We start from the raw sequence: 18693 nt of genomic DNA, 5'->3' as shown, positions 1-18693 counted from the left end.
AATATATTTGTTGTTTACCCGGGTTACTTATACCCCATGCCCATTAATTACATTTTTCTGGGACAAATTATAGGCGTAGTATCAAAGCTAATGTTTTTCATTTTTACATGTTTATGGTAGTTGGATAAAACGATCTATGCACATGCTCATTTTGATACATTTTTTCCAATTTTGATAAATAGCAAAAATCTCTAGGATTGAGGGAGTTAACAGCGCTTGGGAAACTTGTCAGTCAGCACAGGAGATATAGAAATGACAGCCATAACATCAAAGCAAAACAGTTTGTGTTTGTTTTCAAGGGTTTTACTTCTCTTGCGACACATTTAAGTCATTTCAGTAACAGTAAAAGGGATAGTCCAAAAGTTCCAGAATTATTCTTTTTTTTAAAGAACATGCGAGATAAAGTAAGAGAAAGGGGACTGGGTCAAATAGGGAACAGAAGAAGATTATAAGGACCATCCAAAAGTCTTATCCAGACACAAGCACAGGATCCCACTAAGACTAAGAGGAATACACTCAAATATTTTCAAATTATTTTATTCAAAACAAAAATGTAACAATGATTTACGATGAAAAAAATATCATCTCCCAAAGATAACATTTGACTGTTTTCCTCTCAGCCAAGGACTCCATAAAATAGGACCAGGACAAAATAATGCAACTTATCCCAATATAAACAAGACAAATGCAGAAAGTAACGCAGAAAAGGGAAATAGTGTATAAGGGGATAGAAGACACCATGAGAAGTCAAAAGACCCTACACTGGGAAAAACCCTACTAGTAACACTCAATTGTCCAAAGTTTATAAAACAACTTACACAACACAAATTGCGTTTATGACTATAATGAGTTATTTATTATAACTTACATAGCAATTCAAATGAGACCAGCCTGATCGGGCAAACCATAAAACAAGAACATCACATCAAAGTCAAAGTGTAGCATTTGTTCTCTTTCCTTACGGGTACGCTGACATCTTTTGCATATTTAAAAACATAATACAACACAAATAATATTTATAACGGTAAAAATGATGATGATGAAAATAATAATAATAATAATAATAATAAAAATGATAATAATAATAATAATAATAATAATAATAATAATAATAATAATAATAATAATAATAATAATAATAATAATAATAATAATAATAATAATAATAATAATAATAATAAACAATAATAATATTATTATTTTGTATCGTATTTTGACGAGATAAACTTATTTAAGCGCTTATACATTTATTATTATAAATCTTGCAGACGATTTTAGCTATCGGAAATGAGTCACATTTCGGGGAAAGAATCTGTTATAGTAAAAAATTATTATTATTATTATTATGACTATTATTATTATTATCATCATCATCATCATCATTATTATTATTATTATTATATTTTTTAAAAAAATGAATACATAAAACAACAGTGTAAGTAGCAGCAGCAACAAAATATTGCTAAATAAAATACCCAGCGTATAACAATAGAATTATGAGAGATAAGAAGAAAGAAGACAGGTTGAGGTGCCGGTGCTTCAAATAAGTAGGCTAAACATTTGTGTGATCTTTTATCTTAGTTTTACATATGTTTTTGTGTGACAGCGGCGTCCACCAGATCCAACTTGGACTCCGCTAACAAATCACTAATGCCATAACATCAAGTTCCAGATCAAAAGCATGTAAAAAAAAAAAGGTGTAACAATAAATATAAAAGCAAAAGTCTGAACAGTTGCCAGCATATATGCATACTATTCATAGGGTTGAATTAAAATACCTTGTGCTGGCCTAAGAAAAATAATTATTTTCCACAAGTAAAATTCGCCCTTAGTGATTTTATGGCACTTGTGCCACAATTCGGCCATTTCAGCGCCAGTAAAAAAAGATGATGATAGAATGCCCAACAGATTTAAATAGAAAATCAAGTTCTTAGAGAAAAAAAAAAGATTGACAAAGGGGAACAAATTCCACAAAGATCAGAAGTAGATCTCAGTGCAATAAATTTATCCTTATCTGGTCTGGAATCACCTAGAATCGAACACAACCACAAGATCTCTGCCCAATACGTGTAGGCCTAGATACACTCAATTGGTTACACAAAAAATATAGTGAAGATTGTTTGTTTGTTTTTAAGGGTTTTACGGTGCTTGCAACACATTAAGGTCATATCAGTGCCATTAAAAAAGAAGAGAATTACAATTAAAGCACAAAAGAAAAGGTGAGACAAAGGGGAATTGGTTCAAATAGGGAACAGACGTAGATTCCAAGAGCACACTATCAAAGTACTTAGTTTGAGACCACCTACAAGTCTCATCCGGACACAAGCACAAAATCCAACAAAGAGAAATACACTCAAATGCTTACATTATAAATTCAAAATAAATATAATAATACATAACAGAGAGATGATTTACAAGGAAAGAAATATCATCTCCCAAAACAATAACTATGCATTTGACTGTTTCCCTCCCAGCTAGGATCCGGCCAGTGCCAGGACAAAACCAAGTAATCTCATTCCGAGACAAAGACAGAAAGCATGTTGGAAAACAGATATAAGGGGATAGAAGACACAGTATGTACCTCCCTGCCAACTATGGGAGGTCAGGATCCCCACCCAGTCTGCCAAATACGTGTAGACACACTCAATTGGTTACACAAGAAACATAGTGAAGATTCTAACAGTGACAATATCTATATAACTGAGAGATGGATTACAAAGAAAAGCAAGATCTCTCTCTTTAAAAAAAATAAAAATAAAATCTATTTGACTGTTCCCCTCACAATTTCAAGACTGCGGACGGGCCAGGGTGAAACCATTTGGTCTCATTCCAGAACAAGAACACAAAGCCTCATGGAAATGACAAATGATAAAAGGGGTTAGAAGAGATAGAAGGTGATGAATCTCTGACCAATGGAGGACTAATGTTCCCCCCTCCTTCAACAGCTATTTGAGACTCTCACCACGAGTTTTGGCAGTGTTCCCCACCTTTATTAACACAGCTGTCTCTTGAAACTATTTCATACATTACTTGAAAATATGACATTCATTATCAGATGATGAAAAAGAGGATATTTCTTGTAATTTATACATAAATAAAAACAAAAAACAAGCCTTAATGTCCTGCATGTGTTTATTAGTATGTTTCAAATTGGCTTTTTGTCCACAATAAAGCGTCACAGAATGAATTCAATATGGTGAAAGGTATGTTTACTCTCGAGATCGTCTCATTGAATTTAGCATCAACAATGAAATCAGCCTACCCTGATATTATTAAATCTATTAAAAGAGAAGGAAGGAAACGAGGAAAGCGAGGAGGTATAAGACGACGATTTAAAAGGCGTGGACATTGCCCACCACTACCATCCATCATTCTTTCCAACGTACGTTCGCTGAGAAATAAGATCGACACCCTTGCTTCCCTTACAAAGTTTGACAAAAATTAGATAGAAATTCTAGCGTCATCTGTCTGACAACGACATTGTTGTCATCTCTAGACAGTGCGAAACCACACACACACACGCGGACAGAAATGATGTGGGGGGTGGGATTGTTGGGTAAGTATAGAATTTGCTATTCTGAGAATACTTTTCTGATGGAGTACATTCAGATGCTTTTAAAAAAAAATTACAACCACCAATTTTTCCAGCAGTATTTATTATTTGTTGGATTTTATTCTTCTCTTTCACACCACAGTTACCATACCACTTTGTAATACCAAAGGAAATTACACTTCTTATAAGCGAGTTATACATTATGATTTCACTAATTTCAAAAGATCTAAGTTTCCTCAAGAGATGCAATCTCTGCTACACTTTTTAGTTAACAAAATCTATGTTTCTTGAAAGTGAGAGAGTTGTAACTTTACACTCCAAGGTACTTGGAAATCATCTATTACTTCTACCTCCTCGTCTGATATTCAGTTTCACGTTTATTTTGTTCTTGATATGTTAAGTCAAACATTCTGCTTATTAGTCTTTCTGATGTTTAAGTGAACATATTAATAGAGCACCATTTAATAAATAAATCAATCAAAATGCCTTTTTAGGTAGGTTACACGAAACATGTCAGTTTGCGTATATTTGTCTATGCTGTAAACTGTAACCAATGGTGGTTGGAGTATGAATGAAATGTTAGCGTGGCCACACTAACATTTCATTCATACTCCAACCACCATTGAGTACAGACGACACATGATTTTTTGCATTATATTTTATTTGTTTTCCATGTTAATTTGTGTATTGTTGTGCTGACGAAGGGTTTGTACCCGAAACGTCAATTGTCTGTTTTGTTCCCATACGAAGCCTCTCCATTTTCACTCTTTCGTTAGTATGATGTATCCTACTGTTGCATCTCACTCAAGACCCTCAACTATCTCAACCAGATGTCAGATAGGGATTGCTTCAAAAATAGATTTGTACCATGCGGCACACCAGTCAGGCAGAACAAGTGAGACATTTAAAACGAACCCATGGATATTGAGAAAAAAAGATAAAATCAACTGCCAGTAAACAAAATACACAAAAGAGATAGTAGACAGTAAAATATTACATTAAAATGTAAATCTTACCACACATGCTATATTCTAGCAACTTAAATATGACAAATCCTAACGGTATCTTGAAATAAAAAAACATTAACCCTTTCTTACGACATACAATAGGATTTGTAGGAGAGTTCATCATGATAATATGATAAAATTATGAAATAATATATTAAAGAAATGATTGTCTGACTCTATGCCCTTAATAGATATCACATTTGTTTCCATGAGTACAATGAACGGTTTAAAAAAAGCTTCCATAACTTAACAACTCCAGAATACTGGCACCATTGCACATATGTTTTAAAATCAGAGAACAAATAAAAAAAGAAAAAAAAAAAAGCCAGGCTCCCAGGCCAACTTATCCTATGACACTCAGTAACGCTTAGATACGTTTGATTTAAGTCTAACACGTTAGATGCCGGAGGGCAGCGGAATGACTCTCGTTATTTCAAGCCATCATAAGATTTCAGAAAAGCGATGCACTGGAATACCTGCAATACAGGACATTGAGATGGCTTCAAAATGTAAATGTTTTCATTTCTAATGTAATAACATTTCTTACTTTGATTCTATGCAACAAATTTTCTTTCGACTTAAAAGTATCCATGTAGAATCATCTTTAGACCATCTATCTTCCATTTGTTGATGAAAGTGGTGCAGTGGTAGAACACTCCTTTTACACCATAAACAACTTGAGGAAAGTTTTCTTTTCTTTTTTCTTTTTGAAACCTACTTTATGATTGAAAAATAGATTAAAAAAAAACAAAACAAAAGAAAGCACCCCCAATGTAAAATTCATTTATATGGATTGGTACCAAAACGGATCGGATCAACACTTTTACAACCATCAATTCCAGATTCCTTAGACACAGCGAAACAAATAATCAAAACAAATAAGAGAGAAGAATGGATGAACAGTTGGGCAATGAGCACCACGGGTAGATGTATGTTTTCCCATATGACCACTCCTGTAAAGACTGATTGCCTAAATAAGCTCAGAAGACACCAGCAAAGCATCATCTTTCAACTAAGAACACAACACATACCGCTCAACAACCATTTAAGCAAAATTATAAAGACACATCCCCTTCCTGCCCCCTATGTCAACACCCCAATGAAACAGTAACACACCACTTGCTTGAATGTCAACCTCTTGAAGACCTGAGATGCACATTCCTCCCACTAAATCCAAGCATCAGTAACACACTTTATAGTCACCTGGAACAACTACAAAAGACATCTAACTTCTACGTCATGGCACAAGACCGAAGGGCTAGAGCTCAGGTGGTCGCTGGTTCGGATAAGTAAGTACCAAAACGGTGCTCACCATATCAAATGCCAGACATAAAAGAAATAACAGCGTAGCTAGAAAACAACAGATCTAGGTTTTATCTCCGCTTACAAATGCCCAAGAAAAAAGTAAGTCATCAGAGACTATTTTATAACAAAGTAATTAATGCCCATCTTAAAAAAATTTGAGCAAAGTTTAGGAAACTGCATAGACGTATTGAATATAATATGCATTCAAGCTTGTGAGAGGGTTATAACAACACGTTTAAAGGTCATCTGGCATTGAAATCATGTCATACTTGTGCCTGTCAAATAAAATAATTTTGTAATTGAGATATGTAAGATTAACTGTGACATACTGTCTCCATACAGTATTATGTTGGGGTAAACAATGATGCTGAAAATTGAGATGAAAAGTCTTAAATTATCAATTGAAGTCAAATTTGGGTCTTCAGTGAAGAGAGGTAACGTAGTTTCTTCTTAATAGCTAAATTTTGTCCTCTGGATCATTTTGACGTAGGAATAAATCTCAACTCTCTTCATTTAGTTCATCCCGACATAATATAACATGGGTCACAACAAATGATTTTGGAGAGATAGAGTGACAACAATAAGACTTTACTAATTACATATAATATTGGAATTTGAGTTTTTAAAATATCATGCTTAAGCAAGAATGTGGAGAGAAAGTCTGGGCTATAAAGATCCCTGGTTTTGTTGAAGGTATTCAGTCAGCAGTTGAGAGGGAGGTCGGAAATCTTCCATCTTGTTTTCTATTTGAGTTTTACGTCTGCCATCCGCATTAAAGCCTGCATGGGAGAAAAATAAATTAAATGATACAAAAATGTTGTGAGGTGAGTTTTTATTTTGCTATCTGATCCATAGGGATCATAATCATGGAAAGCTCAGTTCCGCTCTAAAGCTGAATCAAATCAAAAACAATTTAACTTATCTTTCAGTTCCTGAAGTGTAAGCAACAAGAGATAAGAAGAAACATAGATTGATACACAATTATTGGTTGGAAACATAACATAATCCAGGTGGAAAGTTCATTTGTTTTCTGGTAAGTATTCTTAATTTGTGTAAACAAAATTAGGAACATACCTTTTCTGTCTTTTGCTTCAAAAGCAGTTGTCAATGATGAAAATATTATAAATCTCTCTTGCCATTTCAGCAATGTGAAACATTCATTCATACAAACACGTTTGTTTTGAGGTACCAGTAACTATTTCAAAACTTGATTGACTTTTTCCATGCTCTGTAAAATATAATTGAAGCATTCTTTGCTTTAAGGTCGCATGACCTTAGCTCCCTATGTGTATAACTACTATTACTATTAATATCATCATGGATATTAGCTATTATCAAATAATGATGGCGGTCACTCACTTTTTGAAGACAATTTGAGGTACTGACATAATCCATGCAGCAACATGCGTTCAAACCGATTGCCAATATCACAGATGTACACTGAATTGGGCCACTCAGTGAAAAAGGTGACCACCTCACGCTCAAGATTACACAGCATGCCCTGAGGATAAGACAGGAAATAAGAGTTAATCATCGATACATCACATTATAGCAATAAACATGAATTTTTATGCATTTTCCTCTGATGCTTTTGTTTGCCATACAAAGCAGATTAAAAGCTCAAGAAAAAAGGTAATTCCAAAAGAATCAGCCTTCATGCACTAAAGACTGAACCTGAGACATCCTAATTGCTGGTTAGACAATATTGTAGGTTTACAATCAGATGTTCGAAATTTGTGAAAAGACAAATTACAAATTGCATCTCACATGCAGCGATCGATTTGTTTTTCTCCATGCTTCCAAAAGTTTGGTATATCGTATTTTGCAACTTGCTTCGTTTCATTTCCATAAATGAACAGGAAGGAAGGAGTTGAATTAAGTGTCTTCTTCTTCTTCGTGGTCGTTGTAGTAGCCCCTTAAATAGAGGATCCAGACTGCAGTTCATATTTATGAATTTCACGACACACACACACACACACACACACTCATTCACATATTCATTATACACGATGATAGAGATAATTTGGGGTCATGTCCATCTGTATGAGGGTTATCATGGGCCAATCATTTTTTAAAATTTAATTAAAACCAGTATTAATGAAAATAAAAATGAGCAATCGTTAAATTAGAGTTTATCAACACTTCCAGCGCACCTAGAAAAGGTGAGCAGACAGAAAGGAATACTTTTAACCTCTAAAGAGACATCTAGCTTGCAATTCTTGATATTATAAAATGTTCACGATAAATCAATTATTCCAAATCTTGCAGGAACAACCGAAAACTATAGGATTAACCAGAAATTTGGTCTTGTTGAAAATGATTCAAAATGATGATTGTGCGGCTATGTGGTCTTGTGGTATGACACTCGCTTTCGGATCGGAAGTTGAGTCCTTGGAAAAGGCTCTTTACTCACTTTCTCTCACCGTACTCAGGTGTAAAATGAGTACCTGACAACAGCGTTGTCTTTGTCTGAAAAATTGTAATATCGCCTAACAGGCGTCATGTCCTGTCTTACTTGTTAAATGTTGCTGTTGACCAGGGACCCTTGTAAAGCGCTTTGAGCACATTTAGTGGATATTGCGCTATATAAAGCTCAGATGATTTGATGAAAGATCATTGCCCTTTGTAATTACACTTGCTAGGGTCCTTCAATCGCTACATTACAGAACTTCTTTTCATTCTTGTTATTATTGTTGTTGTTCCCCTTTGAATCTATCTTGTTCCCCTTTGAATCTATCTTGTTCCCCTTTGAATCTATCTTGTTCCCCTTTGAAACTATCTTGTTCCCCTTCAAATCTATCTTGTTCCCCTTCAAATTTATCATCTGAAAGTATGAGTAGTTGCCATCCATTTTGCATTGTCTCTACTATTAATGACAAAGACATTTCCATTTGTGTTATACTATCTGGGAAAAATTCAACTGTACGGAATTGCAAACTTATTTATTATATCCATTTGATTGAGCTTAAAAGCTCCTTTACAGTTTTATTAATTTTTGACAATATCCAGATCCAATTCTCCAATGATTGTGAATTGTTATCAATGTACACTTGTTCAAAGGCATCATGGAATATATTACAATATATTGGCACATTCTGCGTTTTCAGACAAGATATTTATTTACTTATTTACATTTTTTTGTGTTAAACGAAAAAAAACCCTTTGTTGAGTGATTGAACGAAACTAGTACAGTCGAAGTGAGATTCAACGGAATCTTTGAACAGGGCAATCTCTTATTGAGTACGACTTTGGGACTATAGACAAGGAACAACTATTTTCACTATGAGAAAGTTTATTTTATTATTTTGTTACCTCCATTCAGATGCAGGTGTTTTATAACGAAGTTTTCACAAATCAATAAAGTGGATCATTCCCTCAATTTAATTATTGAAGTATTTCATTTTCATCTTTCCATAACAAAATCACATTCCCCACAGACCAGTGAACAAAGCTCTAAAAGGCTCAGAAGAACAGAGAGAATATTGATAGCAAGAAGGTCCACATAGGCAGGGCAAATCACATCACCGAGCTTTTGTGGACGCCTTAAGCTTGAATGCTAATCCTAACATACCATGGGCAGCTGTCTTCTCTTGAGTAAAGTTCTGAGTCCCTTGTCAACACGACTGTAGCATTCTTTAGGGCTGTATGCAGGGTGAGCTGAGAAAGACAGAGACGTTCAAATAACAGCCTTAGTTAGTTGCATGCTATTCTTAGTATCATTAATGTTGGGATTTGTTTCCCTTTTATTTATTAGAATTTCTACTATGGACATTGAATGGAATGGGCATCAACACCTGTATTCTCTTAAATTAAGCCTGATTGTGCAGGTGGTGATAAATGACAAGATGGAATGGTAACATACCTAGCAAACTAGACTAGTTTGTTTTGTCTTTGATGGGACAAAGAAAATGTATCCTTTTTATTTTTTAAAGTCGGCACTCGAAACGGATTAAAAACTGATTTTTCTAGGCACGAAAAAAAAATCTTTTATTTTCTCCGTTGTTGGTTTTGTCTTTTGACGTTACGAATTTTATATTTATATTTGATTAACAAAAAAAATATCAACACTTAACAGAATTTATCGAGCAAAATTGTACTGTTGGAAATCCGACAATTGTGGTGCTTGCAGCACATTTAGAACATATCAGCACCAGTAAAGAGGAAGAAAATGGGACAGTAAAAAGTTCTATAATTGCAATTAAAGCACCCAAGAAAAAGTAAGACAAAGAGGAATTGGTTCAAATATAGAACAGCTGTAGATTCCAATTGCATACCACCATCAGTGTACTTAACTCACCTAAATGTCTCCTCCTGACATAAGCACATGTCCCCACTAAGAGGAACAAACTCAAATGATTACAAATCATAATATATATATGTAAAACAAATATAGTGCATAACAGAGAGATTGTTTACAATACAAAAAATATCATCTCCCAAAACTCTAACTATACATTTGATTGTTTCTTTCTCAGCCAGGGCTAGGACAAAACCAGTAATCTCATTCCCAGACAAAGACAGAAAGCATGTTTGAAAACAAATACAAGGGGATAGAAGACACAGTAAGTGCCTCCCTGTCCACTATGGGAGGTCAGGAACCCAAATCAGAAAAATAATACTATTTTTTCATCTTGGTCTGAAATATATTACGGTAATAATGACCCAAACATGTCAAAAAGTAAAAGCGAAATCTCAGGTTTGAGACTAAGTTGAGATCATCTAATTTGATCAATATTTAAAGTACAAGTATTCAGACCAAACTAAGCAAACTTTATCTTGTCGGTTTACAGCAGAATTTTGACAGTAGATCATGATTGCAACTTACTACTTCTTTTGTCTAGAATCATGACCCAGCTCTCCTCCGATGAAGGTTGCTGCTCCACACACATGTCCTCACATTCCTCCTCCTCCTCCTTCTCTTCCTTGATGTTATGGAGCCCACGGTAGTTGAGGATTCTGTACTGTTCCTCCTCAGAACTCTCCACAAAGTTGTTCCAGATCTGCAAATAGAAAATAAAAGAGGCTTTGGTGAAACTATAGTCCTACATTATTGTCTGAAACAGATTCTATAATGTGAAATACTTGGTAGCCACCTTTTGATCAAATATTGGAGTATCACAAAATATTTAAAATCATGACTAAATCTGAGCAATTCTTTTTCCGCATGTAAAAATGTAGAAAAACAAGACTTGCAACATGCATTTGCAATATTGGGACCCAAAGAATATAACACGGGAGTTGGGAAATAAGCTGTACATTTGTTTTGTTTTGCTTTTAAGGGTTTTACGGTGCTTGCAACACATTAAGGTCATATCAGCGCCAGTAAAAAGGAAGAAAATGGGATAGTAAAAAGTTCTAGAATTACAATTAAAGCACAAAAGAAAAGGTAAGACAAAGGGGAACTGGTTCAAATAGGGAACAGATGTAGATTCCAAGAGCACACCGTCAAAGTACTTAGTTTGAGATCACCTAAAAGTCTCATCCAGACACAAGCACAGGTCCCAACTAAGAGGAATACACTCAAATGTTTACCAATCATATAATATAATATGTAAACTAAACATAATACAATGCATAACAGAGAGATGATTTACAAGGAAAAAAATATCATCTCCCAAAACTATAACTATACATTCGACTGTTTCCCTCCCAGCGAAGAAACTCCGGCAAGGATCAAAACAAGACTAAGTAATCTCATTCCAAGACAATGACAATTGGAAAATGGGTATGGGGGGATAGAAGACACAGCACGTACCTCCCTGCCCACTATGGGAGGTAGGATCCCCACCCAGTGTACATTTGTGTTACCAGTGTACAATCTATATGTTGATGATAAATACTCGTGTCAAATGGCCAGAGGCAATAACTATATCAAGAATCCACAATAATTACTAAATTGACATAGGTCACAAAACTTGAGCTTTTATAACATTAAAATACTATATAAATTATATAGTGCAATATTCACTAAACATGCTCAAAGCGCTTTACAAGGGGTGCCTCGCAAGCAGTAACAACATGTAGGCCAAGACATGGCACCTACTATGCGGTAGTACAATTTTTCCTACAGAGACAAAGCTTTTAACAGTCAGGTACTCATTTTACACCTGAGCACGGTGAGAGAACTGAGTAAAGAGCTTTTTCTAAGGACTCACCTTTTCACAGCTCACAGCAGCATCAAACCCAGGACATTCTAATTCAAAGGCGAGTGTCATACCATTAGACCGCATAGCTGCATAAGACTCATTTACTTAATGACTGTTACATGAACTCAGATGTCAGAAGAAAACCAAACTCAACTTTGAATAAAAAACAGTCCCTTTTCTTAAGTGATATATGCTCTACTAATTGAGCTGATCGGTACACTTATAATTAGGTTAAGAATGAATTTCAAATTTTGAAAACAAACAAAACTTAGAGAGAAAAAAGGTCAAAAAAAGGAAACTCTCCCCACTGACCTGCATTTGATCTGGATCATTGAGGAGTTTCCCAAACAAAGTGGTGGTTGGCTCCAGGAATGAATCGGCGTAAGCCTCTCCTGTCTCAGTGTCTTTTTCGTACAGGTTCATAAGGAATTTCACTGGGGATGGACAATATCAGAGATGACTTTAGGTCAAGGTAATAATAATAATAATAATAATAATAATAATAATAATAATAATAATAATAATAATAATAATAATAATAATAATAATAATAATAATAATAATAATAATAATAATAAAATGACATGGGGCCTTTCGCAAAAAGTATAATTATGACCTGAAGACCCTAAAATATGAGTATTTTGCAGGAATAATAATATTAAGTTTTGAAATAGATATAGAAATAGATACTGTAAAAATAATATTTAGGATTTTAGAATATTTTCTGCGACAGAACTTTTGATAACACAAATAAGCACATGGTGCATTCCAATATTTGATGTTAACAAAACAAAAATCCATACAAACGGAATGCAATGTAAAGTCAGAATGTGCGTCAGGGTATTCATCATTCGTCGATTATTGTGCTATCGACAGATAGTTGTCTGAGCATATCTTGTATTAATAAAAGGTGCTTCAGGGTTGCTAACTCAATTTACTGAATCCATCGACCGACCCCTTAATAATGAGTGATAAACTCCACTAAAAAGACATTATGTACTTACTTTTTTAGTTTAGCAGGCAATTGGAAAATATGAGGGTTTATAATAAACTTAATTCTGTAACTATATGGAAATTGGCAATCTTGCTGCATAATTAGAACAGCTTCATTACACAAATATTGTTTAAATTGACCATTTCCTTCGGATGGCCTTCAGAATAGGAACAATCTTGTAGTACTATAGTAAATGTAACAAAAGTGATACTGAACTTCTGTTGCTCATCTAAAACTTTGCCTTACGTTTTTTATAATATTCAACACAAGAGGCATGTAATCCATTATAACAGATGTAAAGAGAATATGTGGAGTGACCATCTAATAATCACACATTTACACTCACACCCCTTAAAAAGCCACTATAAATCAAAGAAAGTTGCTCTACCACAGTTTACAACAAAATACACAATTTTATTCAATGTGTCATAGTCGTCCAATGCAAGCACCAATTTGTATCACAACCTATGCACCTATTCTTATTGACCAATTGTTGCTTTCCATGAAAGCTCAATTGGTAGTCAATAAAATAAAATAAAAGGGAATTTATTGTAGGGGAACTCAATAGTACGGTTGATTGTAAACATACAAACATTGCTTTGACAAAAAAAACCCAACACTTTGTTTAGGGTTTTTCAAGATTTAAAAAAAAAGGTGAGAGGGAGAGTTTGATGAAACTAAAATAATTCTAATTACTGACAGAAACTACATTGAAAAATTCTATCACAGAAAATCGTTCCATTTGGCAAGTTCCATTTACTGGTTTCAACCATAGGAATCATTCCAACAATAATTCACTTTTTAAATAAATAAGTTAATAAACAATAAAATTTATAGAGTGCCAATCTCCACCTCACGTGTTCAATGGCACTTTACAAAACATAGTTGACATGAGGATTTTATAAAATTAAATGTTACAAGTTAAATAAAATCAAATGTTACAATCAATGTCATGTCCTGAAATCGTCCTGCTTTTACTCATACCCCTTTATAAACAGGTTTCTAATTTAGTCTGTGTCATTAGATATTGTTTTCTCCAAAACAGCTGTAGAGGTGAGCTTCAGTTGGGAACAATATAAATACCTCCTTATCAATACATACCTCCTGATAATTGACCTACCCTGAAATCAAAATATAGACTAAAAGTAAAAGTGATTTAATCAGATGGATGTCATCACATACTATTATCAAGTCTCCTTCTCTTATTCCTTCCCAGTTGACGTCCATAGGAATTGGCAAGATTCTCTTGAGAGAAGGAAATAACATGCCTGGTGCGACGAATTCTAGGCGGTCTACGCTGATTGTAATTATCAAGGGAGGCTGCATCGGAATCATCAGAATCTGTCGGAGGTGCATTTCGGTTATCATTGTTCCTGAAAATATTAATCTTAAAGTGAGATTCGGAGATTAGAACTGACAAGGATGAAAAAAAAAACCCCCAAACAATTTCAACATTTCTACAGACAATCTCATATTTTCCAAAATGATGTCAAGCAATCAAATTACATCATGCTTTAAATATCTTAATCAATTTTACACACCAAATTGCATTATTTTAAAACTAGTGGAGAACCCACAATATTTGATAAGAAATACCAGGTTGTTACGAACAGGCACTCCACTATTATAACATGATATTGTGGAAATTAACTGTGATCGACAAGAATGTTTTTTAGCCATCAACAATCAGTCCGGTAATAAAGTTTGCAGGTTTTCACAAATCAAACTGGCAACAGGGCTGCAAGATGACAATTCTCAGTGACAAATGATCTATTATTATAGGTACCATCATTATGCCCTGGAATTACTCTTGATTTGAAAAAGGATTGTAATTGTAAGTTACTCGTATATCAATCTGTAAAAAATAGTTTAATAATTTTGAGATATTTCAGTAATTCTGTGCTCCTTGTCAAAAATTAATATGGGCTATACAGATCAATTTTGACCAACAACCCTTTTTATTTTTTCAAATACGAAAATAAAGAATACTATTTACAAATCTGACATTTTATTCAGATATCCATTCAAACAAAGTGAAAAAAAAGAAATTCTAAATTGAAATTATAAAGAGTAAATGTGGCACCATAATTTTTGCAATTCATCAGCAATTGAATCGTTTGATATGCATTTTTGGATTAGGCAGATGAAACTTTTAATTTAATCTGTTTTTAGGGGTAGAATTTAAGGTATTATGATTTCAATCTCGACTGTAGCCAGTGGCGTTGCGTGCTTGCAGTATAGGGTGGTGCCAGAATCAGAAGAAAATGACTTATAATATGCTATATTTGTAAATACAAAAGAAAGGGGAGGGGGGGGGGGGGAAACTGAAAGAAAAGACTTACTCAAATAAATAAGAGGCGGTATATACCATTTCTCAGTTTTATTTGTTTTAAATGCTGTAATTCATTTTTAAAAGATGGATGCGGTGCCAGGCACCAAATCAACCAATATAGCCACGCCCCTGACTGTAGCCTTAACGTAAGGGTGACTAATGTAACGGAAAATGACACTACACCCTAGTATACTAGTATAGCACCTATCCCATGATTGGAAAATTCAGTATATCAATTACAAACAATCCTTTATTTGCTTCTTACAGAGTCTGCTAACCCTAATGTCGAAATGATGGATAATAAAATGACTTAATATTTGCAACCATAATAATAATAATTTTCATAATGAATTAGCAATTGAGCCATTTGAATGACTGTCAGACAGGTCTGTGAATAACAGCCTGTGATTATACAAAGACAACTTTTTGAAATTTTCTCTTTATAAACATTCACCCATTTTTGAGAAAATGAAAAATTTCAAAATTCACACAGAAACAATAAAAGAGATAATGTTATTAAAATATCAATATTTTCCTTTAAATAGAATGTTGCAAAGGTTGTTTAATTTTCCCACCCCCCTTTTTTTCTTTTATTTTCTTTCTATAAAATGTTGCAAATGGTGATATTAATTCCTGTCCCTCTGGTCATCCTTTCTTGTTAAATCATTTTTATAAATAATGTTTTTAAATCGTGCTCAGAAACAATACAATTATATAATCAAGGCATTAACAATCCCCCATTTCTCCCCAAAAATAAATTAATATCTCGCCCAGAAACAGAATCAATATCAGAGGAATAAAAAAAATAATAATAATTAAAAAAAAAAAACCCCAACCAAAATAACAAAACAAAAGAAAATAAATAATGAAAAAAAAAAAAAAGAATCAGAGTAGAAAAAAATCCTTTACTTAAAATACTGTAGCTCATAAACAGAACAAAAAATATTTGAAAAAAAATTGGCGGACATGGGGTGCGCTGTAAAAGAATAGGGACTGAATTGGTAAGTGGTCCAATCCACTCAGCTTTCAATCCACAGGGACTAGTTAAAAGTTTATATATGTACTGAATAATTTTGTAATTAATTGTCATTTTCAACTTGGATTCAGGTATAATGTAGTTGATCTAGTTTTGTGAAAGCTGTGATTATTGCCAGAAATGTCTGGCAGTAAATAAAAAACGATTATTGGCAGACATCTGTCTGGCAATAACGATGAACGATGATACACAGACTCACTTTTGAAACTCCGCTCTTTTAAATATTGATCCACATTCTAGAATATGGAAAGTTTCGTAATGCACATAGAAATAAGTAAAGTTAATAAAATATCAACAAAAGCATAAAATTAACCAACAATAAATCAGTCGATGGATAGTAGGTTACTATATATACACAGAAGATAAAGATAAGGGGAGTAAATCTGACTCATGAATGAACAACACAAAACAAAAGACGTCTCGGCCTTTGGCCTTTTTCAAGTAAACACAAAATACATATATATTTATATTAGATTGTCATAATAATATCGGTGAAAATTTGTAAATGTGTGTGTGTGTATATGTGCAATGGAAAAGAGAGAGAGAGAGAGAGAGAGAGAGAGAGAGAGAGAGAGAGAGAGAGAGAGAGAGAGAGAGAGAGAGAGAGAGAGAGAGAGAGAGCGACAATGAGATGACGTAATGATATTAAAATATATCTCAAAAATAAGGTAGGGAGATGGGGGGAGGAGGGGGTGTTTGAAGAATACTAGACGGCAATAGTGTTATTATTAGTGGTCCCCTACCTCCACTGTTAAGATAGTGAAGTTTCAAAAAAGAATTTTTTAAATAGAGAGACAGAGAGAGAGACAGAATGAAAGTGGGAGAACGAGAGCGGAAGGATGCGTTTCAAAGTTATATTTGAAATATAAAGGAAAGTGATAAATTTTTAAAAAATATATAATAATTAAAAAACACAAAACAAACTATATTATTGTAAAATAAATAAAGAAAGAAAACTGAGCAATTTGATTGAAAGAAAAACCACATGGCAGCCCTCTATAGATTTTGACAAGCAAAAGCTGTGTTGATGCAACCCGACATTTTATTCAGATTTGATAAACTTTCACTCTTGTTCTCAACATGTGTAAGAATCAAAGACAGTAAGCTCTCGCCAAACCCATTGGTGACAATGCACAATTGTCAATCCCAAAATAAAGGATATCACTCAGTCTTTCCTTAAGACTGTCACTGTCTACCTGTTGTCAGGACTATGACCATCCCCCTCGTCTCCTTTCTTATGGTCACAGATGTCGCACAAATCCATATTGCAATGCCCCGCCCTCTTTGTCTTTAAAAGAGTGGTGACACCCTAATTAAACACCGCCCACTTTCGATTCTTCAACCTGTCATATGTCATCCATTATGAAATTTAATCATGAGATTTTGTTTGATTGATTCTTGAATTTTCCACTTTTTGAGGTCGAATATTTGTTGCGATTAACCTTAGTTTGTTGCAATTAATCAGTGACTTTTAAATAGAATTAATTCTGTTTCTCTGGCAATGTTGCAATTAACCGAGTTGCGATTATCCGGAGTGGACTATATCACTTGATATTAACTGATTTGGGACACAAATTACCCATGGCATTTTTTCAGATTATTTGGTATTTTTCATGTTTAGTTTGGCATTTTATAAACTACTTCTGCCAACGTGATCAATGTGTTTGGCAATAACGAAACGTCCAGGTTTTTGATTATAGCCAGACAGGTGTCTGCCAATAGTCTCTGGTGGCTATTCGGACTAAAATTCCAATGCGCATGCATGTGTGCAATCAACAGATTGTTCATATTCAAACTCTGTCTGAATAGTCTTCCATGGCTGTAAAGCTTTCGTTTGCTTTTGTTATTTTTATACTCTAATTATTGATAATTACATAAAACTGATGCAAATGAAAATAAAATTAATGGTATATCTAGTAACGAAAGTAGTCTCAGTCTCAGCCCCCTTTCTTTGACGAGACAAAATCATAGATCAATTGGAAGTCCAGTGAGAACAAAAGTCATAGTGACTATGATTCTACGATCTAAATCTAAAGGAAAAGCTTTTCTAACAACATAACGCGATGTCCACATAAAATTAAGGAGAAAAATACATGTGGATATAATGTGATAGATAGCAATTAGTAATAGTGTTGCATTGTTAGTAGGCAGGTAGGCCTAATCGTTTAAGCTGAGTCAGTGTGATAAAATCCACCCCCCCCCCCCCATGTTTGCGCATGCATATTGGAATTTGTGTCCGAATAACCATGGGAGACTATTCAGACTCGAGTCCGAATTGCCACTTTGATAACGGCTCGGTCAATATAATAAATTGAAATGC

General features: G+C 34.1%; 1 protein-coding gene across 1 annotated transcript in view; it reads right to left on the bottom strand.

Annotated features, from left to right (window-relative positions):
* Window positions 1-4210: 4210 nt before the first annotated feature.
* Window positions 4211-18693, bottom strand: part of LOC144968856 (R3H domain-containing protein 4-like) — a 14933-nt gene continuing 450 nt past the window's right edge. Inside the window, exons 2-7 of the mRNA XM_078907616.1 lie at window positions 14188-14378; window positions 12324-12445; window positions 10691-10865; window positions 9437-9522; window positions 7225-7366; window positions 4211-6644 (exon numbers count right to left, since the gene is read on the bottom strand). Of these exons, the coding sequence (XP_078763742.1) occupies window positions 6532-6644; window positions 7225-7366; window positions 9437-9522; window positions 10691-10865; window positions 12324-12445; window positions 14188-14378 (829 nt within the window). The 3' untranslated portion in view covers window positions 4211-6531. The remainder of the gene's footprint in view (window positions 6645-7224; window positions 7367-9436; window positions 9523-10690; window positions 10866-12323; window positions 12446-14187; window positions 14379-18693) is intronic.

Source organism: Berghia stephanieae, chromosome 1, assembly GCF_034508935.2.
Source record: "Berghia stephanieae isolate SIO BIC M18660-M18661 chromosome 1, UCSD_Bste_1.3, whole genome shotgun sequence".
Classification (NCBI taxonomy): Eukaryota; Metazoa; Mollusca; class Gastropoda; order Nudibranchia; family Aeolidiidae; genus Berghia; species Berghia stephanieae.
Note: the sequence above shows the minus strand (reverse complement) of the source record. Positions and strands in the feature narration are given on the sequence as shown.